The sequence below is a fragment of the Tenrec ecaudatus genome, chromosome 4 (genome assembly GCF_050624435.1).
Source record: "Tenrec ecaudatus isolate mTenEca1 chromosome 4, mTenEca1.hap1, whole genome shotgun sequence".
In the NCBI taxonomy this organism is placed as follows: Eukaryota; Metazoa; Chordata; class Mammalia; order Afrosoricida; family Tenrecidae; genus Tenrec; species Tenrec ecaudatus.
The window spans coordinates 176688175-176715359 of NC_134533.1; the positions used below are offsets into that span (position 1 = coordinate 176688175).

At 37.6% G+C, this 27185-nt stretch overlaps 1 protein-coding gene across 2 annotated transcripts in view; it reads left to right on the top strand.

The window, feature by feature from the left end:
- Positions 1-27185, top strand: part of CLASP2 (cytoplasmic linker associated protein 2) — a 174822-nt gene that overhangs the window by 57409 nt on the left and 90228 nt on the right. For both annotated transcript variants that reach the window (XM_075547082.1, XM_075547084.1), the window contains exons 8-10: positions 2860-3006; positions 21634-21713; positions 23792-23884. In XM_075547082.1, the coding sequence (XP_075403197.1) occupies positions 2860-3006; positions 21634-21713; positions 23792-23884 (320 nt within the window). The remainder of the gene's footprint in view (positions 1-2859; positions 3007-21633; positions 21714-23791; positions 23885-27185) is intronic.

Consider the following 27185-nt stretch of genomic DNA (forward strand, 5'->3'; position numbering starts at 1 on the left):
CAAACAGTAACTGCCTCAGAAACCCCTAGTGGGTTGCTATGAGTCAGCATTGACTTGATGGCAGTGAATTTGGTTTTATTTTTTAATGTGATGGCTGGAGCTGCTTCTCGTTGGTGAGGTGTGTAATGATAGCTGGTAGTGATGATTTCTCAGGCTTTGTATGACCCTTTGGCTGGAAATTCCCCACCCTTGCCCCAGAACATGCGTTCTTAAATTTATTTGGTTTACTGCCCCCTTTTCAGAAAAACAATTCCTCAGTGCCTCGCTAGCAGTTAAAAACTTTTGTGCCATAGACCATAATCCAGGATATGTATCTGCTTTTGTAGCCCCCCTGGTTTCAGTACACTTTGGGAAGCACTAACCTAGAGCAAGAGTTGACAAACTATTACCTGAATGCCAAATCCAGCTGCCTTCTTGTTTTTGTAAATAAAATTTCACTGAAACAAAGCCAGGCTTGTTTGTTTACATACTTTATATCACGGCCTTCATGCTTAATTGAGTAGTTGCACAGAGAGACATTGCAGTGTGACCTGCAGAGCTATTTGGCCCTTTACCAAAAAGGCTTGCTAACCCCACCCTAGGGCAGCAGTTTTCAAACTTGAGCCTGCCATAGAATCACCTGGAAGTTAAAACACAGAGGGTGAGCCTCCTCAGAATTTCCGATTCGGTCGGTTGGAACCTTGTGATCATCAGCTGTTGGTCTGGGAACTAATGGCACTTAAAAGACCATCCTACTTTCCTAGTCATGCTTAAACCCTAAGCCCTGTCTCTCTGTATGCTAATCTCCTAGAAGCACTGTTGTATAATAGCTGGAAAGTGGAAACAACTCAAATGTCCATCAACTGGAGAATGGACATTAATAAATCAGTGTGCATTCATGCAGTTGAAAACCAAACAGCAGTAAAGATGAATGAATCTTTCAAACATGCGTAAAAAGAAGCTGAGAGCACTACTATACCCATTTTATTTTTCTATTTATGTGAAGTTCAAAAATCAGTACTCCCAACTATTTCAAGACTAGTTCACTCTAAGTAGGAGATTAGGAGTGGAGTACTTACACAATGTCACTAATTTTTTATTGCTCAGGGTTATGGTCACACCAGCACGTTCATTTTGTGAAATGTCATGAGCTGTTGTGACTGGTATATTTTTCTGCTCTTTTTTATGTTGTTAAAAATTCATTTTCCCAGGATTTGAGAATGTCAAGAGTTAATCTTTTTTTAATGGTAGAGAAGTTTACTCTTTCATTTCTTAAGTGTTGGAACAGGCAACTGATTTGCAAACGGAATACTGTTTCCATGGTAACTTCTGGCTACTCTGTGTTTCAGTGTCTGTCTTTCTCTAGATTTGTGTGTTTCTCTCAGTTGCATTTTTATTTTTATATGTTGCTAGCCAGAAAGGTTATTTGGGAATTTTATGCATTTTCTAACAGAACAGTGCATTTAAGCATTATATTCTCCAAGCTGGCTCCATAGCAGGGTCATGGGCTCACCCCCACCCCAAATGGTTTCTAACCAGGAGATCCTTATATTCCCTATGAATTGTACTCTTTAAGAAAGACATGCCAAAATGGAGTGTGACTTTATATTAGATTGTCTATTTTATGCCCCCCACCCCAACACACATGTTGAAATTTGTATTTTCTTTAAAATGTGCTCGATAACAGATTCAAAGCATCCCACTTTAGGGACAATTTCATTCTAGATGATTTTGGTATGTGCGGAGGTGAGGGAAGCAGAAAAAGAAGAGATCCTCGCCTCTTGATCTAAAGCCTGTGGCCAAACTGCTTCCGTGCCTCTCCCATCTTGTTTGTCGTGGTTGGTGTGTGCAGGGTCCTAGAGAAAACCATCTTCTCATGAGGCCAGAGTAAAATGCTTCCCTCTTTTGAGGTGTGTACGTTTCATTTATAGCCAAGGAAATGATAATAGTGTGGTCATTCATAAATATATAAAAGGAGCTTGCTGAACATGGTGCAATCATTAATTTCCATGCTCTAAATAAACAGCAAATTGTGAGAGTTCAGAGCTAATTATACACAGTAATGAGCACTGTGAGAGTCCATGCTTTCCTGATGCAATAGTACCCACCCCTGCAGAACATTGCATAAAATCTGTTTTCTCCTCCGTGTCACTTTTCACAGGATGTAAATAAGAGAAAAACAAAGGTTTACAAATATTTAGTATTTAATGCCTTTGAAATCTGGTATAAAATAAGGCTTGTAGCTGCATGGGGAATTTTTACCTTTCATCTGGCAGTCGCTGCCATAAGATGATGTCACCTTGTAGCTGATTGGCTACTGCAGCACCTAGGGAAGGGAAGAGAAAGAAAAATGCCGGCACAAACCTCAGTGGTGGTTCTGTGGTTGTTTCTGCCTATTTTTGAGAGATTCTTTGATTGGTATTGAATCTACTGTATTTGGCCATGTGAGCTATTGGGAGCATCGTAGGGTTGAGGGAAAATAAAGAGCTTTCAGAGGAATGAGGCGACTGATTTGCAAACGGATCTGTGATTGTAAGTTGCAGAAGCTGGGTGTAAGGAATAAGGCAGGGCGTGCTAGAAGATGCACTATGGGAGGAGTTGGCGGAATATGCTTACTTGAGTAACAAAAAAATAGCTTTTTACTATCCTTAGAGTTAATAGATTGTTTTTATATTAACAATATTGCATTCTGATTTGAAATTACACAGGGTTATTTTATATATTGCTAGCTAATATTATCAATGCTCATTCAGAGGAGATTTATTTTATGTATCTTTTCAAATCAATGATTTTATGTATAGCTTGATTTGAATTTTGAGTTCTGTGAAAAACAGAGCAAAGCTTAGTTCTCTGAAATACAATTCTCTGGCGGTTTTGCAGATAAAAGCTTTGATGATGAAGAATCAGTGGATGGAAATAGGCCGTCATCAGCTGCTTCAGCCTTCAAGGTTCCTGCACCTAAAGCAGCCGGAAATCCTGTCAGCAGTGCAAGGAAGCCTGGTTCAGCAGGTGGCCCTAAGGTTGGAGGTAATGTAAATCCATTTCAGACCTCATGTCCAGGCCCGTGCCCTTGATATGGCCATGCATACTTAGAGCTTCAGAGCAATATGTTTATTCATGACTGCAGCACAGCTGCAGATCCTGAGAGTGTGTTGCAACACATGGAAGTAACTGTACCTTTTAAATAATATTGAAATTATTGCATATTACTATCTCCGGCAAAACATGTGTGAAGTAGTGTTTTCTTGAGAGCATATGTATTTTTCCCGATGCCATTTTTAAAGGGAGAGATATAGTTGAGTTGGTTTTGTTGCCTTTTTTAACCTTGTTGAGGATGGTATAGGTTTCTCAGATTTGACTGTTAATTTTCAGATACTGTAGCTGTTATAGAGATGCTTAAGTCTGTCAGATTTTTCACACATCCTTTAAGTAGAGAGTCTTCAGTATTTTAGCATTGAAAAAAATGGTTGGAGACTTTGGGTATTGAATCATGTTTGCCACAGTAGGAAAAGGGTGGTGGTCAAGTACAATTGTCTCACAGATGATTGCTGCTTCAAGTACGTAGGAAAAGCAAGTTTCATGAAATTATATAAGGCACAGTTTGTTTAGTCTTCACAGTAGAACTATGTTTTCCTAGCATATTGTTTATATTAAATTTTTTTCCTTCAGCTTTCCCACCCCACCCTAATCTGCAGCCACATCCAGGCGTTGATGTACTTTGGGAGAGTGATCCTGTAAGAGACACAGTCAGGGCCTCAACAGCAGTACTCTTTGTTCTTTGCACTCGGTTTTTCTTTTTAATTGTGTTTTAAATATGATTTGGGAGAACAGATTTGTTTCCTTATTGGTGTTAAGTGATGGGAAAATCATGCTCTTCATAGTTTTTAGTTTTTCTCTGTTGGTCTTTACTTAATTTATTTTTAAAGGGAAATAAAGATGAACTATAAATTTGACCAGTTTTGAAAGAACTTAAGTGTCCTTGGTTTTTCTATATAACCACAATTTTTACCAAAGTTATATGATAATCTAACTGGGTAAAATCACAAGTGTTTTACCTGTCTTTAGCTATCTTATGTGCCACACAACTAGCAAGATTCTAGGATATATATATGTGTGTGTGTGTTTATATATATAAACATAAAATTAAAATCCCAATATACTGTAAAGAAAAATATCTTAGTGATATCTAGGATATCTTAAATAATCATTTATAAACTTAATTGTTTTATTTTAAAAATTATAAGCACATATTTTTATTCAGTTTTTAGTAATGATATACTATTATGATATTTTGTGTTAAGCATTTCTACATCCCTCTTAAAAAAAGTATATAACATTTTATGACTTTCCTTTTGTAACAAATAGCTACCTTCAGTTATTACAAGAAGTTTATTTTTATTTTTCTTGATTTTGGATTACAGATTCTAATCTGTTATTTTATTATAACTTTCATGAAATGTACATATTTGACTTCAGATTGATTAATATTTTGAATACTTGGTAATATTTAACATGTTTATTAATCTAGGCCAGGAGTTTATAATTACATGCTTTTCATACTCTGCTGCCTTTCCTTAGCTGAAAATTGAGATTGTGTTACCTACCAAAGAACTTAATCCTGATGCTATTCAAATTAATACCATCAGATACGTTTTTAAAAAAAGAAACTTTCTTAACCCACGTTATTCCGCCTTTTACAAATTTTACAGTTTATGTCCCCACTGGTTGCTTTTATCATTGTGTTAGTAATTGTCATATAGATGATGTCTTTAGCTTCTCTGCAGCAAATCTTTCGAGAAAAATAGGAAAAAGGGCTTCCCCCCACCTTCTTTTTCTTCTTTTTTGTCTGTATCAGAATTATTCCTTTTTTCTTTCCATTTGCCACAGGTCATTTAGGTGTACTGCCCAGTTTTCTATCTAGGAAAGAGCTACTAGCCAGAAGATACTGATATCACTTCCTGAATTAATGCCATTCTTGGCTACCAAACCTTCTTTGAAAACCAGCTTTCTCTATTTCTGGTCGTGGGTGTGTGTGAACATTTTCTTGACTTCTTATAATAGCGGTCTCACATAATATTTGTCCTTTTGTGGTTGACTTCTTTCACTCAGCATGATGTCTTTCAGGTTCATTCATGTTATGAAGTATTTCACAGATTCATTGTTTTTCATTAGCATTGCAAAGTAGTTTGTTTATCTATTTTTCCATTGATGGGCATTTTGTGAATAGTGCTTTGATGAACATAGGTGCATATATAAGTCTTGAATTCTTAGATTAGTTGTAAAAACTTTTGGAGTTGTAGAATCTTTAAGTTGAAAAGGACCTTGCAAGTCATATAATTCAAGTTATTCAAATATAAAATTCTTTTTCATAATGTTCATGACAAAATATTATTCATCATTTCATTAATTTAACAAATGCCCATAGATTAAAATTTAGAATAAAACACACCTGTAATACCACTACATATTGGCATAATTACTAATAAATTATAAACTGTCACCCACCTTCTTTATAATACTTTCTTTGACAAAAATGACACTATTTATTAGTTTTTGTGCTTATATTTTACCCAGACCATCATTTCTTTTTTAAACTTATTGTGAATTGAGTGAGGTTCATATAGTTAATCCATTTTCCGTTCATCTATTTATACACATTTTGTTTCATGTCATTGATTGCAATCCTCACAATATAACGTTCCTCACCCCTTTTCCTCCTTATTACCCATCTCCTTTCCTCCTCCCTTCCTAACTCTTTGTTACCTTCTCAACTTGTTGGTGAGTAAATAATACCCTTTTGATCTCAAATGATTGCGTGTTCTTAGGAGTCTGTACCCCTCCTGGTGTTAGCATCTATCCCTTGGCTAAGGGACCTTGGTGGTCCCGTGACTAAGCATTAGCCCACTATACCCAAGATGGGTGGTTCAAACCTTCTCATTGCTACTGAGAAAGAGAAAGCTGTCTGCTCCTAGGGAACAGTTCTTCTCTGTCCTATATGGTTGTTATGTAGCAGAATCAGTTCAGTGCAATGGATGTGGGTTTGGGTATTTGACCGAAAATTGTATCATGGGGGTGAGTTGAATACCAGGCCTGAAGGATTACCAAGGGCCACAGTCACAAGGTGCTCCCCCAGTCCATATCTTACTAGTAAACTTGGTGGCTTGTTTTTAATGATTTTTGAGTTTTGTTCCACATCTTTCTTCCATTCTTTCCAGGACCTTCTATGGTGACCCCTTTCAGAGCAGCCTAGTTGTGGTGTCAGGGTCCTGGAATCCAAAGTTCTCACCGAGTCTTTGAACTGTTTGCATGCATCTTTGATTTTCTTCACTCTTGCACTAGGCAAGGAGACACCAAATTTTCTACCTTGGATAGCCACTCATGGGTTTTTAAGACCCTAGTTACTACTCACTGAGATACAGGACGTTGTTTTTTTTTTGCATACTGTGTTGTGCTAGTTGACCTTGATGATCCTCAAAGACTATGATCCTCAGCTCTCAGGCCCAGTGATACTCATTCCTTCAAGGTCTTTGGTTATGAGTAAAATAAGAAGTATCATTCCATTGCCTTAAATTTCTCTATCTAGGAAGAGCTAGTAGTGAGAAGATAATTGATGTTGCTTCTTGAACTAATGTCATTGTTGGGTACCAAACTTTCTTTGGAAACAACAGCTTTAGGTTTTTCTGGTGGTTATGAGTTAGGCTACTAAGCTCAGGCCCAGCTCTTTGAAACCACCAGCTGCTCCACATGAGAAAGATGGTACTTTCTACTCCACAGCCTTGGAAACCCACAAGGACAATTGTACCCTGTCCTATAGGGTCACTTTAGTCAGGATTGACTTGATGCCAATTAGTTTCAATTTGGAAAAGTGTACTTTAGAAGGTTTTAAACTCATCCCAAATCTGGATATAATACTTGGTTTTGGTATTCTATGTAATTCTGCTTTGTTGTAATTTATACAGAAAGGACAAATAATTTATTAATCTGTTTTCCTATATTTTAAATTGGCTTAATCTCTTATATAACTTTTCTGTTACATTTGTACCTTATAAACTTATGTGGAATGATGATGATTCAGGGAGGATTTTATTTCTACTCCTACCTTGGGTCTCTGTGTAACAGCCAGGTTATTTTCTAATTAAAATAATATGGCAGTGTAGCTGTATATTAGTGGCACAAAATAATCACAACCCAGTGACTTTGACTAATTTTTTTTTAGCTCAGAGTAGCCCTGCCCTTTAAAAACGTGCTTTTATGGGATCATAACTGGATCTACTTTTTGAAATGTTAAAGTTTAGTTTACAAAGATGTATACCATGTTTAAAGAGATGGTATGGTATTTTTAACAGTGTTCTATCCAGTTAACTGAGTCTTATAAGACACATATTTAATCTTTGCTATATTATATTGTTCTTTGACCTTAGAATGCCAGACTTGGTCTCCTATTGGAATCATGCCATTTAAGCAAAGAGTAGTTAAAATATGTAATTGCTATGAGAACTCACCACGTTGGTGTCAAAAGTGTCACCTTGGTGCTTTACTAATTGGAGTGGAATCGGGTGAATTTCCCCACACAGTCAATTTGTGAACAACACCTAGAACTCCAGAGTAGGAAACTGTAAGACCCTTTTCTTTTGACACAATGATTTGGTGTCTAACTTTTAAAAATGCCTCTACCTCTACAATATTTTAAGTAACTAGTTTTTGAAAGTTACTGCGTGTTCCCACATATATTCTCTCATTTAAACTTCAAAATTCCTGAGTTAAGCACATTATTCTCTTAATTTTACTGGTGAACAAATGGAAATTTGTAGAGGTACAATCCATACATACATCCATTGTTTATGTCAAGCACATTTGTTGCCCTTATCAATCCCCAAACATTTGCTTTCTACTTGAGCCCTTCATATTTCCCCCCTCCCTCATGGACCCTTAATGATTTATAAATTATTATTATTTTGTCATACCTTATACTGCCCGATGTCTCCTTTAACCCTCTTTTCTGTTGTCCATCCCCATGGAGGACGTTATATATAGATCCTTATAATTGGTTCCTCCTTTCTGCTCTGCCTTCCCTCACACCACTGGTCCTGAAGGGATCCTCTGTCCTGGATTCCCTGTGTTTCTAGTTCCAATCTGTACCAATGTTCATCCTCTGGTCTAGACGGATTTGTAAGGTAGAACTGGAATCATGATAGTCGGGGAGGAAGAAGTATTTAAGAACTAGAGAAAAGTTGTGTGTTTCATCATTGCTACACTGCACCCTGACTGATTTGTCTCCTCCCCGTGGCCCTTCTATAAGGGGATGTCCAGTTGGCTACAGATGAGCTTTGGGATCCCAATCTGCACTCCTCTTTCACAATGATATGATTTTTTGTTCTTTGATGCCTGATACCTGATCCCTTCGACACCTCATGATTACACAGGCTGGTGTGCTTCTTCCATATGGGCTTTTTTGCTTCTGAGCCAGATGACCATTTGCTTACCTTCAAGCCTTTAAGACCTCAGACACTAAATCTTGATAGCCGGGCACCATCAGCTTTCTTCACCACATATGCTTATGCACACATTTGTCTTCAGCAATCGTGTTGGGAAGGTGAGCATCATGGAATGTCAATTTAATAGAACAAAGTGTTCTTACATTGAGGGAGTACTTGAGTGGAGACCCAATGTCCATCTACTACTTTAATACTAAACCTATAAATATATGCGCATAGATCTATTTCCTCATCATCATATATAAATATATTTACATATGGACATGCCTATATTTAGACCTCTATAAATATGCACGTTGCTGCCTAGTTCTTTCCTCTATTTCCTTTTTACTTTCCTCTTGTCCCACTATCATGCTCATCCTTTATTTAGGTTTCAGTAATTTCTGTCCATTACATTGCCTTTGATTAATCCCTACCAGGCCTCTTACACTCTCCTTGCCACTAATTTTGGATCATTTGTTGTTCCCTTGTCCCTCAGTTGGTCAACACCACCTCCTTTCCCACACCTCCCCCTCTCCCATGTCCCCCGGGAACCATTGGTCCCGTTGTTTTCTCCTCCAGGCTGTTAATCCAGCCTATTTTATCTAGCTAGACCTGCAGAGATAATAATGTGCACAAAAAACCAAGACATAGCAAAACAAAGCAACAAAAGAGAACAAAACGATCACCAACAAATTAATTAATTAAGCAAAGTAAATAAAAAGAAAAACCTGTAAATAGTTCAAGGTCTAGTTGTTGACCGCTAGGAGTGTCCTCTGGTCAAGTCCGATGGGGTGCCACACCCTGACCCCAAAGTCTATCCTTAGCACTCCCTCAGGACCTCCCTGCTCTCTTCCCCCGCAGCTCTGCCACAGGCCTTTAGTGTTTTCCCTCTGTGTGGTGGGACCAGACTGGACTAGTCCTGACACTGTGTCTCTGTTGTTGTCCCCCATAGGGCCATGGGTCAGCGAGGGACATTGTGTCTCATAGTGGGGCCAGCCATATGGTCCACTCTGTGCATTGGCTGCACCGAGCGGGGAGATCGTCCTCCAGGCTTGGTGGGCCAGGATGCGCTCCACTCTCTCTTCCTCCCCCTTATTTGCTCTGTGTGCTCTGATCAGACATGCCCCTCTCCCGGAGCTGCAGCTTCAGTGCTGTCCTCTAAAGTAAATTCTTCTCAGGGAAGGGGCAGTTGTCCCTGTAGTTGGGATTGGGGCCAAACCCTCATATCCTGGAACACCCGGGTTGAAGTCTGGTCCTTCTTTCCCTGTGGAGATAGAAACAATACTCTATGGTTGGGTGAGTTAGTGCCCTGTTCCCTGCTACACATTTCTATATATTTTTTCCTCTTTCTCTCTCTCTCTCCCCCCCCACCCCAACATTTTCATTTAGCTGGCTTTCAACTTTATTATTATAGAGAATGCTTATCTCCATGTATTTAAATACTTGAACATTCTGATTCTTTTATTTTGTAGCATAGATACATCTAAATGGAATTATTCAACCAGAAGCTATGTGTATGAAGTGGAGTGTCTTTTAAAATTTAATAATTAAAGATACATTATTTTATTTTCTACAGCACTGAATGTAATGGCCTCATTCATTATTACTGTTTTGATAAGTTAAAAAAAGTGTTTCTTTAAATTTTCATTGGTTATTGAGCCAGCCCGTGATCTAGCAAATTTATATTAAAGACTTTTAGCATGCTACAATTTTAGTAATCTCTAGGAAATATTAGTTAAAAGCAACACACACACTGTCTTCAAGGTGCTTTTTATTATACTAATGTTCAGAATATGTACAGGCATGAATAAGAACCTATCTACTCTGAATGAATTACACATACCTATTGTTTGCCAATATTTTGTATACAAATTTTTAAGTTTTAATTGTCATACATAAAATATTTAGCTACTTTTTTCTGCTTCACATTTTCTTACTTGACTAATGGGGACCACTGTCTAGTTCCAAAGTTTTAACATACCTAAAATGTTCATTAATATTTTACATCTAGTTTGTTCAGTATATCTAGAATTTATTTTTTGCAGCAGTGATGGTGTTTATTTTCTTTCTTGTGCCTTATGCAATTAAATAGAACATTCTTTCATTGACTTGGAACACCAATATGTGTATTTTTATCAGTTTCTAATATTTCCTACTTTAGCTTTGTATTGACTGTGTGCCCAAAACTTTTTATTATGAAAAGTTTTGTGCATACAGCAAAGTCAATGTACAGTGAAACTCATCATCTAGATTTTAATAACCAGCAATTTGCTATATTTTCTTTAACTCTTACTATTTTCTACATATAGCCTTTTCTTTAATTGCAACCATTGCAAAGTAACTGCATTATGACCTTTTGCCCCTACATATTTAACATGTGTAATAAAACTTAATCATGCAATAATATTGTTACAGTATGTGTAAAAAATTCCATCATTTTATCTAAAATGGTCCTTTCACCAATTTTGCCACCATGACACTGACATGTAGCAGAGTGTAGGCCAATTGTTTTTTAGAAAACCTACATTCTGAATTTGTGTGATTTCTTTGTAATTATTTAACTTCTTTTGTAGCCTTTTAGTGGTCTGTAAACTCCATCACTTCCTTTAACTGATTCTATCTTCCCACTTTGGTTCTATATGCAATGAGCCCTGGTGATGCAGTGAGTGGGTTAAACATGGGCTGCTAACCATACTCAGTCTCTGAGTGTGAAAGATGAAGCAAGGCGTGCCTGATCTTGTAAAGACTGACAGTCTTGGAAACTGGGTGGAGCAGTTCTACTCTGTCCTACAGTTTGCTTGAGTCAGTCAACTCCAGGGCAGTGAGTGGGTTTCTTATTCCAAGTGCTACCCAACCAAGGTTCTCTGATTCATTTGGTTGCTATTTCTTTTGATCATCTTAAGAACAGCTTTATTTAAATGTAATTCAAATATTATAAAATTCACCCTTTAAAGGTTTTAATTTTTTTTAGAATAGACTCAGAGAAATACGGCTATTACCACTATGTAATCTTAGAACTATTTATCTCTCTGTAAAGAAAGTGGTACCTATTAGTGGCTGCTCCCTATTTTCCCCTCACCCCACCTCCTGTCAAGCACTAATTTATTTTCTGTCTATATGGATTTATCTATTTTAGAGATCTCATATAAATGGAGTGATACAATGTGACATATTATGTCTAATGCTCTCAAGATTTACATTGCAGCATGTATTGGCATTTTGTTTCCACATTGTAACATGTATTGGAATTTCAGGATAATATTCCATTACATGGTTATACCATATTTTACTTAGCCCTTCATCAGTTGACAGGTACCAGGTGTTATTTCAACTTTTAGTATTATGAATAATACTACAATGAACCTATGTTTTCATCCTGCCTAGATATATGAAAGGGCTTCAAAAAGTTTGTGGGAAATTTTTATTATCTCTTTTGAAGCTCTCATGCATAGGTTAGGAGTGGACTTTCTGGGTCCTATAAAAAGTTTAACTTTCGGAGATCTGTGATCCTTTTAATTTATTTTTATTCTTATTTTTAACATTTTTCTTTTTTCCCCTTGATCCTTTTAAAACTACATTTGATATTCTGCTTTGTTCTCCTTGTTTTTTTTCTTTTTCACAGAATATTCTCTCTTATATTGTACTTTTTTTTTTAATTTTAACAATTTATTGGGGCTCATACAATTCTTTTCACAGTTCATATATATACATACATCAATTGTATAAAGCACATCTGTACAGTCTTTGCCCTAATCATTTTTTTCTCTTTTCTTCTTTTACATTTTATTAGGGACTCATACAACTCTTACCACAATCCATACATATACATACATCAATTGTATAAAGCACATCCATACATTCCCTGCCCCAATCATTCTCAAGGCATTTGCTCTCCACTTAAGCCCCTTGCATCAGGTCCTCTTTTTTTTCCCCCTCCTCCCTCCCCATTCCCCCCTCCCTCATATGCCCTTGGTAATTTATACATCGTTGTTTTGTCATATCTTGCCCTATCCGGAGTCTCCCTTCCCCCCTTCTCTGCTGTCCCTCTCCCAGGGAAGAGGTCACATGTGGATCCTTGTAATCAGTTCCCCCTTTCCAACCCACTCACCCTCCACTCTCCCAGCATCGTCCCTCACACCCTTGGTCCTGAAGGTATCATCCACCCTGGATTCCCTGTACCTCCAACCCTCATGTGTACCAGTGTACAGCCTCTGTCCTATCCAGCCCTGCAAGGTAGAATTCAGATCATGGTAGTTGGGGGGAGGAAGCATCCAGGATCCGGGGGAAAGCTGTGTTCTTCATCGATACTACCTCACACCCTAATTAACCCATCTCCTCTCCTAAACCCCTCTATGAGGGGATCTCCATTGGTCGACACTTGGGCCTTGGGTCTCCACTCTGCACTTCCCCCTTCATTTAATATGATATATATATACATATATATACATACATATATACATATACACATATATACACATACATACACACACTTATATCTTTTTTTTTTTTTTTGCATGATGCCTTATACCTGGTACCTTGGCACCTCGTGATCGCACTGGCCGGTGTGCTTCTTCCATGTGGGCTTATTTGCTTCTGAGCTAGATGGCCGCTTGTTCACCTTCAAGCCTTTAAGACCCCAGACACTATCTCTTTTGATAGCCGGGCACCATCAGCTTTCTTCACCACATTTGCTTATGCACCCATTTGTCTTCAGCGATCCTATCATGGAGGTGTGCAGTCAATGATATGATTTTTTGTTCTTTGATGCCTGGTAACTGATCCCTTTGGGACCACTCGCTCACTCAGGCTGGTGTGTTCTTCCATGTGGACTTTGTTGCTTCTGAGCTAGATGGCCACTTGTTTATCTTCAAGCCTTTAAGACCCCAGTCACTATCTCTTTTGATAGCCGGGCACCATCAGCTTTCTTCACCACATTTACTTGTTCACACACTTTGGCTCCAGCCGTTGTGTCGGGAGAGTGAGCATCATAGAGTTCCAATTTAATAAAAGAAGGTATTCATGCATTGAGGGAGTGTTTGAGTAGAGGCCCAAGGTCCTTCTGCCACCTTAATACTTGACCTATAAATATAGACACATAGATCTATTTCCCCATCCTCCTATATATATTTGCATGTACATGTCTTTGTCTAGACCTCCATGAATGCCCTTTGACTCCTAGCTCTTTCCTCCATCTCCCTTGACTTTCCTCCTGCCCTACTGTACTTTTATTTTATATTTATTCTCTTAATATTTATCTTTTTACTTCTCTCCCTTGTTTAGTCAACCATCTTTCCACCTTTTTCATATTTGTTCATTTTTTAAGATTTCTGATTTATTCAAGTATGTTCTTTCTCACCTACAAATAAATACTAATTCAATCCTTATGTATTCATGTTATTAATTTTTTTTCTTTTCTTGTGTTGCTTCTGGAGATATTTTTTTGAAGTGTGTTACTTTCATTAATAGAACAACTTTTCATTCTTTGTTCTCTTATAAAGCCTGGTATAGATGTTACATTATTTTGTTTAAATTATTGTATTTACCTGCAACACAAATAACATGAACTACACAATTTCTTAGTTTTAGAACTCCCTCTTCTGTTGGAATAGTAAAATGCAGCGTCTGTACTAAATAGTATCACAAGTCTGTTGATTCTTGATACTATCTTATCTCATACAATCGCTCTCTTTCTCTTCCGTTCTTCCTTCTTTTTCTTTATTCACCAAGCTTCTAATGGATTCCTCTCCCCAATGCCAGTCCTATGACCCCAAGATCTCAGATGCTTTGCTCTCATGATAGTATCATTTAGAGAGGGACCCTTTCTTCTAGAAAGTGTAAGCTTTCATTCACGTGTACATTCCACCATCATTAGGTCCTTCTCATTAAGACAATTTCATCTGATCTTTCTCTCCATTCAGGGCTCTGGAGTTAGAACTGTTGGTCTTGGAGATTTCCCCCACTTACTTAATATTTCCCTACACATTTTTAGTAAATATGTATATTTCCCTACTTTTCCCTCTCAAGTTATAAGCATGGGCCTATGCGATTTTTTTTGAAAGAGTGTTTCTCTGGAATTTATAATATTTCTTGGAGATGATTTATATTTGGATAAATCCCATGTTTTTATAGAAATGAGAATGTACTATATTTTAATATCTAATTAGGAAATGCTTTTATATTAATATTTTAAATAGATAATTTATTGTCTTGGTATCTTATGGATTTCTAGGACATTTTTATTGAGTAGTTTCTGCTTTCCTCATTGATCTGAATTAGTGCTTTGTCTTGTATCTAAGTTTCATATGTTTCTGTTTTTACACTTTCTTTTTTAGTCATTTTATTAGATGGTCTGTCTTTGTCAAAACCTTGATGATACAATTATTATAGCTTACCAAAAACTTTGATATCTACTAGGACAAACCAATGCTTGCTCCACCCTGTTCATATGTTGGGCTTTCAACAATGCTTAGCTCATTTTTCTTTCATTTAAATGAGAATCAGCTTGATACATTTCTCATGAAACTCTTGGCGGCTTGATTGTTACTTGAGCAGCTTTTGAAAAAATCATTTTATTAGGGGCTCATACAACTCTTATCACAATCCATACATACATCAATTATGTAAAGCACATTTGTACATTAATTGCCCTCATCATTCTCCAAACATTTGCTCTCCACCCAAGCCCCTGGCACCAGGTCCTCATTTTCCCCCTCCCTCAACACGCCCCCCTCCCTTATGAACCCTTGATAATTTATAAATTATTATTTTGTCATATCTTGCTCTGTCCCATGTCTCCCTTCACCCACTTTTCTGTTGTCCATCCCCCAGGGAGGAGGTCACACGCAGATCCTTCAAATCAGGTCCCTTTTTCCAACCCACCCTCCCTCTGCCCTCCCAGTATTGCCACTTACACGACTGGTCCTGAAGGGATCACCCACCCTGGATTCCCTGTGTTTCCAGTTCCCATCTGTACCAGTGTACATCCTCTGCTCTAGCCAGACTTGCAAGGTAGGATTCAGATCACGCCGGAAGGGGGTAGTGGGGGGAGAGAAGCATTTAGGAACTAGAGGAAAGTTGAATTTTTCGTCGTTGCTACATTGCACTCTGACTGGCTCGTCTTCTCCCCAAGACCCTTCTCTAAGGGGATGTCCAGTGGCTTACAAATGGGCTTTGGGTCTCCACTCCACACTCCCCGCCTCATTCACTATGGTAAGATTTTTTGTTCTGATGATGCCTGATACCTGATCCCTTGGACACCATGTGATCACACAGGCTGGTGTGCTTCTTCCATGTGGGCTTTGTTGCTTCTGAGCCAGGTGGCCGCTTGTTTACCTTCAAGCCTTTAAGACCCCAGATGCTATATCTTTTGATAGCCGGCCACCATCAGCTTTCTTCACCACATTTGGTTGTTCAACTTGAGCAGTTTTTAAATACTGAGCCTTTTTGTCCATGAATGTGCAGTATGTCTCCATTATTTTGGTATTCTTTAATATTTCTCATTAAGATAAATTCTTTTTTGGGGAGAGGGGGCTATTTATTTATTTATTTATTTACACTATTTTGTTTTGGTTTATTCCTAGGTAGCTCTAAAGAAAAAATATATAGTCTTTTAAAATTAAAATAATGTGTTGCTAACTTACAGAATATTGATTGATTTTTGTATTTTGATTTATAATCAACATGTTGTAGTTAGTTTTTAATAATTTGGCTGTATGTTACTTTGGGTTTTCTATATAGACCAGTGTACAGTTAACTATTGCCTACAGGCCAAATCTGACCCTACTGCCTCGTTTTGTAAATAAACCAAAACTGAACTGACTGCCTTCAAATGGATTCTAATTTATAGTGACCCTGTAGGACAGGGTAGACCTGAACTTGTGGGTTTGTGAGGCTTTAACTCTTTACAGGAGTAGACAACCTCATCTTCCTCCAACAGAATGGTTAAGGGTTTTGAACTGCTCACCTTGTGGTTGACAGCCCACTGTGTAACCTGCTACACCACCTGGGCTGTTTGCCGTACGTTGATTAATTGTAACAGAGATCAGATGGACTGTGTCGCATAAAACATTACCTTTCTGGCCCCAAACAAGAAGTTTGCTGACTTCCGGTCTAAACAATTCACCTACTCTGCAGATCACGGCGGTCTTGTTTTCATTTTCACTGCATTTAATTCTTTCAAATATTTCTTCTCTTGAAAGTCAGTTTCTCCATTTACACAATCTTAGATTGACAAAAGTCGAAAGATAATTTATCTCTCTAGTTTAATATCCTTAATTTTGAGAAGTCTGTTGTCAAGTTCTCTCCACCCCCTTAGGTGATACCATTTTTCTCTAAGGACTCTGTCTGGCTGTGCAGTTACACCACACAGCAACTAGGTGTGGATTTCTTTTTTTGTATCCTACTTGGGTTGTATTCTGTTTGCTGAATCTGTAGAAAATTCATGTCTCCTTTTAAATATTGCCCCCAACCCACATCTTATCTCTCTATTGAATTTTTAAGTCACTAATTAGATATATATGAAAGAAGTTTCAAATGTTTGTGGGTAAATTCCATTGTCTTTTATTTCAGTTTTTTCCATAAACTTTTTAAAGTCCTCTCTTATTCATGGAAGTTGTTTTAGTTTTTCTTCCCTTAACCCACTTTGTTCATTCCTAAAGCTCATTTGTAGATTGGTTATCTTAGTGATTACATTCTTCATTCTTTAAGCATATGCACATCTGTACTATACTCTATATTAGACTATTTTAATATCTAGTTCTAAACTATAGTTTCTTGAGATCTTCAATTCATAATGCGTTGCTTTCCTGTGAAGCTTACCTTCCATTGTGGTCATATTTCTGAACTTGGTAGGAGTGCTGGGAGCCAAACTGGAAACTATAGGAACTTCCCTCCAGGTCACTGAGAATCATGAATCAGGGGCCCCACCAAACTTCTCCTAAGTCTTCTCTTAATTCTGTTACTCTGGGCTCAGAATTCTGCGTCTGGTTGGGAAGAGGTACAGAATCACATTGTAGAAGGAGCTTATATCCATGAATGAGAAACATGTCGCAGACAGCCATGGAACTAATCTATTGCACTGTATCCTCTTAATGCAATAGTCACATGCCTCCCATATATAAACATAAAGAACCCATTTCCCCCAAAAGCCTTCCAGTATCAGTCTGCACGTCTGTGGTCTTCTGGTTTGCCTCTGGTCCAAATGTAGAGACGGTTCCTTTGGTGTGGCTGCTTTCTTCCCAGGCCTGTGAACTCAAATGAAGTAACCTACTCCCCACATACCCAACATGCAGCAGTGACATGGGGATAGGATTACTGTATAGTAGATGTCCCTGTTCTAAAGAGGGAGGAACAGGAAGTTCATAGTAAAAAAAAAAAAATTCACTGCCATCAAGTCAATGCCAACTCATAACAGCCTTATAGGACAAGGTAGAACTGTAGGTTTTCAGGACTGTAACTCTTTACCAGAGTAGGAAGTGTCATAGTTCTCCCTTGGCACGGCTGGTGGTTTTGAACTGCTGACCTTGTGGACGGCAGCGGCCCAGTTCATAGTCATTACACCATCACGTTGGAATCCAGTCAGGCACCTGTTCTCACAGTCCTGTCTTTAGGGGTTGTGAACATTCCTTGATGAGAATTTTCTGTTTGTAATCTACCCTGGTCTCTAGGCTCTACCTTCTAAGACATTCTTTTGTGTGTGTGAGAAGTGTCCACTGTGCCAGCTCAGTGTCTTTCTTAGAAAGCTAGGGGTCCAGAAGGCTCTTAGCATTTTAAGTGGCACATGTCTCTTTTCGGGCAAGCTGATAGCTTACTTGTGCCTAGCTTTAGGTTTCAGCCTGTATTTTCCCCAGGTTATTTCTTCATTTGTCCTTCTCTGTAGTGCTAGTTTCTTCGTCATAGCTTGAGAATGTGCCCCTTTCCGTCTCTGAAATTTTGTTCTTCTTGAGTCTGTATCTGAAACATACTACTGTTGTGTACAGCACTTCCCCTTATAAGTAGGATGAAATAGGATATTTTCTCTTGATGCTTAAGAAATGCTTTACATGGCAGAACCTCATAATATCATATTTGAGAAGTTTTGGAGGGGAGTGTTCCCCTCTAGCTATTCTGGCACACTAGAAACCATGGTGTGACGCAAATAGCATTTCCGGCTGTGCCTCCACACTCTTCTCACGCACATGCCACCCTGGAGTGAATTACAGAGCAAGGTGTAGCAGACTGCCCACGTTTGTCAGAATTTAGCCAACCATTTGTTTTTGCTATGTCCATAAGCTAAGGACTTAAAAAATCTAATTAAATTATTAAAAACAAGAAAATATATTAAGGCAGATGAAAGTCATAAAATTAAAAGCCTAGTGTCCATAAATAAAATGCATTGGAACACAACCTCATTTTCTTTTACATATGGTCTGACTGCTTTCTTACTACAAGAGTTAAGTTGTTACAGCAGATATCAAATGGCCTGCAACATCTACTTTATTCACTAACTCAGCAAAAGTGTCAGCTCCCTGTTTCATTTACCCAGTACTGCTATAACACAGATGATGATTTCAACGAACACACGCGTTTTCTGACAGCTTAGGAGGCTTGAAGCCCCAATTCTGGATCTAGGAGAAAGATTTTTCTCTCCAATAGTAGCGAAATGTCCTTACAGGTTTGGAGCTTCTCCAGGGCACTCTCGATGTGGCGATCTTTACCTGTCATCATCTCTCCTCTCCTTTCTGCTTGTTAGTGCTTGTTTAATTCCTGCTATAGCTCTCAAGCTACACCCTACAGGCCTACACCAACCTCTCTACTTAACATAGCAAAGAGAACCCATTCCCAGATGGGCTAACACGGGCATAGAAACAGGATTTACAACATGTAGAGACTAGAATTTGCAGGGGACACAGTTCCATCCATAACACCCTTGTTCTGGAGTGGCTAGCCAACTGGACAAAGCTCTTTTGTTTTGCTCCTGCCCAATAGTACGCGCTAATGCAGTGGTTGACCCAGTTGTATTGGAGGGAGCTCTAGTTACCTGGAAGCCAACCTTTGGGTGTGCTCCTGCTCTTAAATGTTACTGGTTAAACTCTTCCAGTGGTGGGCATCTTCTCCTTTTTACAGTAACACTTGGCCGTCCGGGACCATTGCCCTCTTTTCCTCTCCTACTGTCATATCCACCCTCCTTGCTAGCGTGAAAAGTATTTTATCACATTTTTAAGTATTTATAGTATTTTACTAAGAGCTGTGTCGGAAAATCAGATGATGGTTGTGATGTAAATGGATTTACTGATAGCTTCTTCCCTTATGTGGAAATACTTTACTGGCCATAAAATCAAGACCAAAGTGAGTGGAAACATTAGGCACAACTTAGATCCTATTTTTAAAAGGTTTTCTTGCAGATGAGGGAGCTCAGCATGACCTTGATCATTACACCATCCGTGTACCCATGCACTCCGATTAGCAGCGATTTTCCTTAAAGTAAAGTGGTTCTCAGAGGTAAAAGCGAGGCAGATTGGGACCAACTATTCAAATGATGCCCTTTCTTGCCATATTAAAGAATGAGTTGTAAAATGTGATGTAGTTCTAGGGCTGCATTAGTAATATTTGGAGCTTCTTGTAGTGTGATTAAATTTAATTGTGGCTATTAAGTGAGCCTTTCCTACTTATGTCCTTCATCAAGGGCATTTTTCTTGGCTGGTTTTTAAAGTTTATTTTGATGTTCTGTATTGTAAAGTTTATTTTGATGTTCTGTAAGGTTTTTAGAATTGGTGTAAGGCTGTAGGCTGTATAGTATATTAGAGGTGCATTATGCTCCTTGGGTGGTATCTCTCATAAATAGCATCTATTGTAGCAACGCTCCAAACTCATCTCTCCTTTATTCTTTCTTTCCTTCCCGTGGTGAAACTTCTGTCCTGTGCACTGGCCCACGTGCACACTTTACCAGTTGAAGTGTGTGCTTCCCAGGTGTTAGTTGTTTGTCCTTATACTTGTTATTTTAACAAAGTAATTTATAAGAAAGTGGTTTGTAAATGAACAAAATGCGAGTATTGACAGTAGGTTGTTTTTATGAGAACTGTTGACCGTGGGAGGTACTGGAGAAGGACAGGTTTCTTAAAACAGTACTGTTAAAGTGACATTAGCCAAACAACGTGAAAGGTGTGAGGAAACTCGTGAAAATCTAGACTTTTATGCTCCTTTTGAGGTACCCATTATATCCTTGTTTTCTCTTGGGATCTGTATGCATTTTTGTGTACATAAGCACTATTCATGCTAGCTAATGATTCGTCTTTAATTTAATACTTTTTATAAGATGGCTCCAGATTTTCTTAATTTATTTCATACAAGTGATTTGGAATTTGTGTGCTTGCTTAGTTTTAGTCATTAATTGATTATTTAAAAATATAAGTAATAGCTTTATGATTTATTTAACACTTTTATTAATTGAAATTTTTAAAGCAAGTGTACATTCCTTCCTTCTTCAGATCATTAAACTTATTGTTTTGACCTTTAATTTGAAGTTTTATGTTGCTGTAAACTTTCATGTTGTGATATCATGCAGTCCATTTCTTGCTCCTGTTAAATCTCTCCAAGTTCTTCACAAGTGTTTCTTTTGTAGGCTGAACTTTTTAAATACTTTAAGAGATGTTAATATTTTTTATTATGATGAGGTTGATTTTTCAAATCCAATTTTTCAGTATAACTGTTTCCTTTGGCAGGTGTTAAAACTTCGTTGGGGATGTGTTTAGAGGGTTTTAAGTCCATTGACTCTAGAAGGGAGATTGATGTCTTGTATAACTTAAGTTCATTTTGATTGTTAGATTCTTTCTTGCTTTTTTGTTTGTTATTGTTAAATTCTCAACATGAAGAAATACCAGGGGCAAAGGTAATGAAAAATTTCGTGCACTTTTTAAAGCCCCTTCATAGATCTATGTAAACTTGAGTTCAACATTTAAACACCACCTGTACCCTCCAAGACTCATTCTAGGGGCAAAAAGTACATGAGTTCTTTTCCTAGAGAGAATACATTTTTTAAATTTGTCAAATAGGATTTCAAGTAATAATACTACCTTTTTTGTAAAATAGAATGTTCTTTAAAATGATACTTTTGTTCATATTGAAAGGGTTATATTTTTATGTTCTTTGTGGTAAAATATTTTAAATTTACATTAAACAGCAATTATCTTAAAATTTTTAGGTGCATCTAAGGAAGGAGGTGCAGGAGCAGTTGATGAAGATGATTTTATTAAAGCTTTTACTGACGTTCCTTCTATTCAAGTAAGAAGCTTAGCTGAGTGGCATTACCCATGCATATTGCTCGCATGCCTGTTTCTATAACTATTTTTGTTGCTTATTCTTCTTAAGTAACTACATAAATAAAATATTTAATTTATTACTCAGTTGTCATTGGTTGGGACTACTTGAATTTTAAGTGATGCTTTCAGTGAACAATATGGATCCATATTGTTGAATCATATTACATTGGTTTTGGGGTTTAGATTCCTGAATTAGTGTTTTGAGCTCAGAAAGATACTGGAGATTAATTGATAATAGAAATTTGGGAGTCTTTGCATAGAAGTAATTGACATGCAAAATGAACATATGCACGGATGGGTATAAATTTACAACTTGGCTTTGCATTCAATATTGTATTTCAAACAATTTCACATTTGGGTTTGTTCACTGATTATATTTTGTTTTACAAATATGAGTAGATGCTGATGCATATTTAGGTTTCTAACATTTTGCTATTCTACACTGTGCTGCAATGAAGATTCTTGATGTAAAACAAAAACAAAACATTAAAAAGATTCTTGATGTACATATAGTCTAAATTATATGCATAAGTTTCTGTTAGACTGCCGAGTCACAGGGTTAAAATTAGATGTTACTCTGTAGGATGGTTTAAACCAGTTTAATCTCCCACAAACTATCTTTGTCAACCATCTTTAACCCTCTATATTCACTTTTTCAGATCTTTGAAAGAAAAAAAATTGTCCTATAAGCAGTTTAATATACCTAGATCTTAAAGTTGTTGGAAAGATTTAGAGACTTTTCTGTCTTGATTGTATTACATTATCTCTTTGTTGGGCCCATCTTTCTGATGTTTTACATATTATTAGTTTTTTTTAAAGGAAAGACATACTCCTTGCCCTGTTTCCTGTTGTATTCTACAGGTCTTTCTTACAAGGAAAAGATAGTGTTAGAGTAGCAACAGTAAAACATACTGAATTTGAACAATTTTTATTGTTCAATGAAAGCTGTCACCCTAGTAACCTGAAGGATATCCCTGATACCAAGGTCTAGTCAGTTATCTGGAGGGTGTTTTTTATACTTTATTCAGTGCTTTTTTTACAGCCAACCTTCCGTCACCCATTCCAGGCCTCCACCTTGCAAATGTTCCACACCTTCCGTTATGCCTGTGGAACACTCTTGCGTAAGCAACAAGATCTCTAACTCCGCAGCTTCATGCTTTTAGAGGCTTTCTCCGAATCCTTGCCTTAAGTAAAACTTAGTTATATTTCACTGCTCTTTGAAGGAGGGGCTGTGGCCTACGTGCCTTCAATACGCGCCACTTGATGGGCCTTACTGTAATATTCACTTAGATGATCGGTCCTCTCCGGATGGCCTCTTAATTATTGCTGTGACTGACCTGAACATCTTCCCACTGTTGCCTGAATTTGTCAGCCGGCTCTACCTACCACACTGTGCAGCTCTGGGACAGTTACTGAGTTTCTTCATCTAAAAATGGAAATATTAGCTCATACTTAGAGGGTTTCTGCTCATGTTAGTTTAGTTTCCCTAATGTCTAGCATAGTACACTCCAATTAGGTAAATATTTGTTGAATGAACGAAAGAATCATAGCCTCTAGCTGCTTAACAAATGGCTCCAGAGGAGCAAAATATGTGGCTGTCCTGGCTTCGTGACACTGCAGGGAAGGGGATACAAACAAAACGCAAGCCTAACTTAAAACACATCCTTTAGCATTTTATCAATTATTTGTAGTAAGTGTATGACTGAAATAAACTATATTATATACCTGATGTTATTTTGAGAAATTAGCCCTATCTTTATTAATTATCTGAATGCTTACATAATGTTTTTAAATTACAAAGCATTTTAAGAAAACATTTAAAGTTCTTAACAAGGAGAATAGTAAATGGGAGAAAAACATAGGTAAAATAAAAAGACAAGAATTTTAAAATATTACCTATAATTTAATGTTTTTCTCAATGAAATAATAAAGTAACTTTATTACTTGAAACGTTATTTTAAAAATCTTATATAATCTTGTATAATTTTGCTGTTATTTATGCTAAGAAATTGTGTTATAATTCTGAATCTTTTCTTTAAGATCTATTCTAGTCGAGAACTCGAAGAAACACTAAATAAAATCAGGGAAATTTTGTCAGATGACAAACATGATTGGGATCAGCGTGCCAATGCGGTAAGTTTAACTTTTTTTCTTATTTTGTCTTTTTTGCCAATGATTATTATTTCAAAAATTTTTTAATGTAGAAATTCATTAACAGTAGTAGCTGGTGTCCAGTTATGAAATAGTCTATTAAGTGAGATTTCTTTCTGAAAAGCATATGGAGACAATCCTGGATATAAAATGGCCTCGCATTTCCTGATTGAGTGTCAGATTTTTTGTAATAATGTATTGTCTTTTTATTGTTGCTGCAAGTATACACTGCAGCACATACACTGATTCAGCAGTGTCCACACGAGCAGGTCAGTGACATGGATTGTGCGCTGTGAGCTCTGCAGCCACGCTCGCCTTCTCTTTCAAGTCGTCCCCCGTTAACAGACACTCGGGGTCTCCGAAGGTGCCTCCCAATCTGTCAAGTTGATGTTGTCAGCTTCAGCTCCGCGTCAGTTTTTATTCTGGTCTTGCTGACCAGATAGAAGCGATCCTTCCACCTGTTAGCCTCTGTATCAAAACCAGAAATTCAAATTCATTGCCACCCACTTGATTCCGACTGATGATGACCTCATGCATTACAATTCTATAGTTTTCTTTTTTTTTAAAACATTTTATTAGGGGCTCATACAACTCTTATCACAATCCATACATATACATACATCAATTGTATAAAGCACATCTGTACATTCTTTGCCCTCATCATTTTCTTTTTTTTTTCATCTGTACAGTTTTCTTGATGATAATCTTTATGGAAGCAGATCTGCAGTTATTTTTTCCATAGTGCTATTGGGTGGGCTGGAATTGCCAGCTTTTTAATTGATAATCGAGCACTAACCATGGCACAGTGAGGAATTTAGACTTTCCATTTTTCTTGTGGACCGGGAAAGTACACGACCTCCATGGGCTTGCGTTGTTATCCATCAGGGCTTCCCCATTTATCCCTGTAGTCAGGATGGACAGTGGAGCCGTTCACATTGCCTCTGGGAGTTGAATAGTTTCATAGTATTAATGTACATTCATAGTAGTTTGAAGTCTTAGCTTTTGTGGTACATATTTCTCACTTGTTACAGGAAAAAATAGAAAATCTGGTCCGTGAATTAAGAATGTTTACATTTAGCCTAAATTCCTCAAGGAAATCACTTGAGGAAAATTTTTCTTTTTAAAATTTTTATTGGCAAAAGAATTATTTTAAAATCTGTGAGTTTGACAAATTTACATGTAAAATTTTGAGTGAGTATCAAAGAATCCTCAAGAACCTAGAAAATGGGTTTCATTTACAGAATTCCTTCTGTTTTAAAACCTCCCGAATTGAGCTAACTGAATATTGTCATGTTGATGAATAAAATCGGAATGGCCTCTGATACCATGGTCAAGGAGTTTTCCTCTTCTCTTTGTTACGTTGACGTATCTTAAGATGTAAAGGTTCTGTTTTTAACGGAGTTTGTTACATGTAACTTGTTAGTCTTCCTTTAGTTCTGAGACTATTCTGATTCAGATTTTTGTGGCTGGTGATCTGTGGAGAATCCTGACAGATTAAATGTTGTCAGTTATAACTTGAACTTTGTACTTGAGACTTTATATTTTATTTTGAAATTGCCTGTTTGGAAACAGGACTTTTAATCCTTCTTTTTTTTTTTTAATTAGAAAAGTGGCCCAGGCTCATTGCACTAAATGAAGTTGCAGAAGATTATAAAACAAAATAATAATATTTATTCCTATTAAGAAAATATCGGAGCCCTGGTGACACAGCCAGTAAATGTCGGGCTGCTGACAGAACGGTCCACAGCTCAAACCCACTAGCCGTGCTGTAGGAGAAAGAGGAGACTCCCTGCCCCAGGAAACGTTTATAGCCTCAGAAACCTTTCATAGGTTCGCTGTAAGGCAGAATCGATTTGATGCCAGTGGAATTGGCTTTTTTTTTTCGTGCTCCTAAAGGAAATACAAAGCTTGGTTTGGTGCTCTGAGTTCAGTGCCAGGCTGGGAACAAGTTCCTCCTCAAGAGAAAGGTGATGCTGTCTGCTTCCATAAAGATTTAAAGTCTCCGAAACCTAAGGAGCAGTGTGACTCTCTGTCTTTGTAGGGGCTTTATCAGTTAGAATGGGCTCAGCTGCAGCAGGTTTGATTTGGTGTAAGTAAATAAATGCTTTCATTTTTAAATAGCTCCTTTTCTAGGTATATATACTCTAACATAAATAATCAGATAAACAGCTCTCTTTTTTCACCCTTTTTATAACAACAGATGGGACCTTACTGGATATATTACTTAGTAACTTGCTTCTTTTCCCTTAATCATGCCTACTCAGTATACCTTAAAAGGTAAGCTATCAGGCAGATAAGAACTACCAAACTATTTCCATCCATTTATTCTGACTCATACAGACTCTTCACAGGAGCAGATAGTCTTACCTTTGGAGTGGCTGGTGGGTTCAAACTGCTGACCTTGCATTTAGCAGCCCAATGTGTAACCACGAAGTCACCAGGCTTCCTTAGTTCCTTTTGGGGTTAGGAAAGAAAAAAAATGCCGCTGCCATATAATACTTGCCCATCATCCTTTTACAGAAGGGGTCACAAGGAAGAGCCGAGCCAGTCAGGGTGCAGTATAGCACCAATAAAACACACAACTTTCTCTAGTTCTTTAATGCTTCTCACCCCCACTATCATGACCCCAATTCTACCTTACAAATCCGGCTAGACCAGAGCATGTACACTGGTACAGGGAATCCAGGACAGATACACCCCTCAGGACCAATAATGAGAGTTGCAATACCAAGAGGGAAATGGGAAGGTGGGGTGGGGAAACGGGGAACCAATCACAATGACCTACATATAACCCCCTCCCAGGGGGACAAACAACAGAAAGGTGGGTGAAGGGAGACATTGGTCAGTATAAGACATGGAGGGAAAATAAATGATAAACTATCAAGGGTGCATGGTAGAGGGGGAAAATGAGCTGATACCAAGGGCTGAAGTAGAAAGAAAATGTTTTGAAAGTGATCATGGTAACATGTATAAATGTGCTTGACAATGGATGGATTGTGATATGAGCTGTATGAGCCCCTAAAAATTATTTTTTTAAAAAAAGTAAAACAGTTCCTTAGGGTTATGACAAAGGAGGTTGTGGTAGTGTGAGAATGGAGAACTAATAATGAGTTCAAGAATAAAGAATATATATTTTTTTAATTTAAAAAACCAAACTTACCTTCTTATTGAATGCAAGTGAGCATGTGCCTGTAGTCTGTCGTTCAAAGTAAATGTGTCAATTATTAAATCATTTCCTTTTTAGTTGGTCTTTTTTGGGAGTTTTGTTTTCTTTTTAAAATGT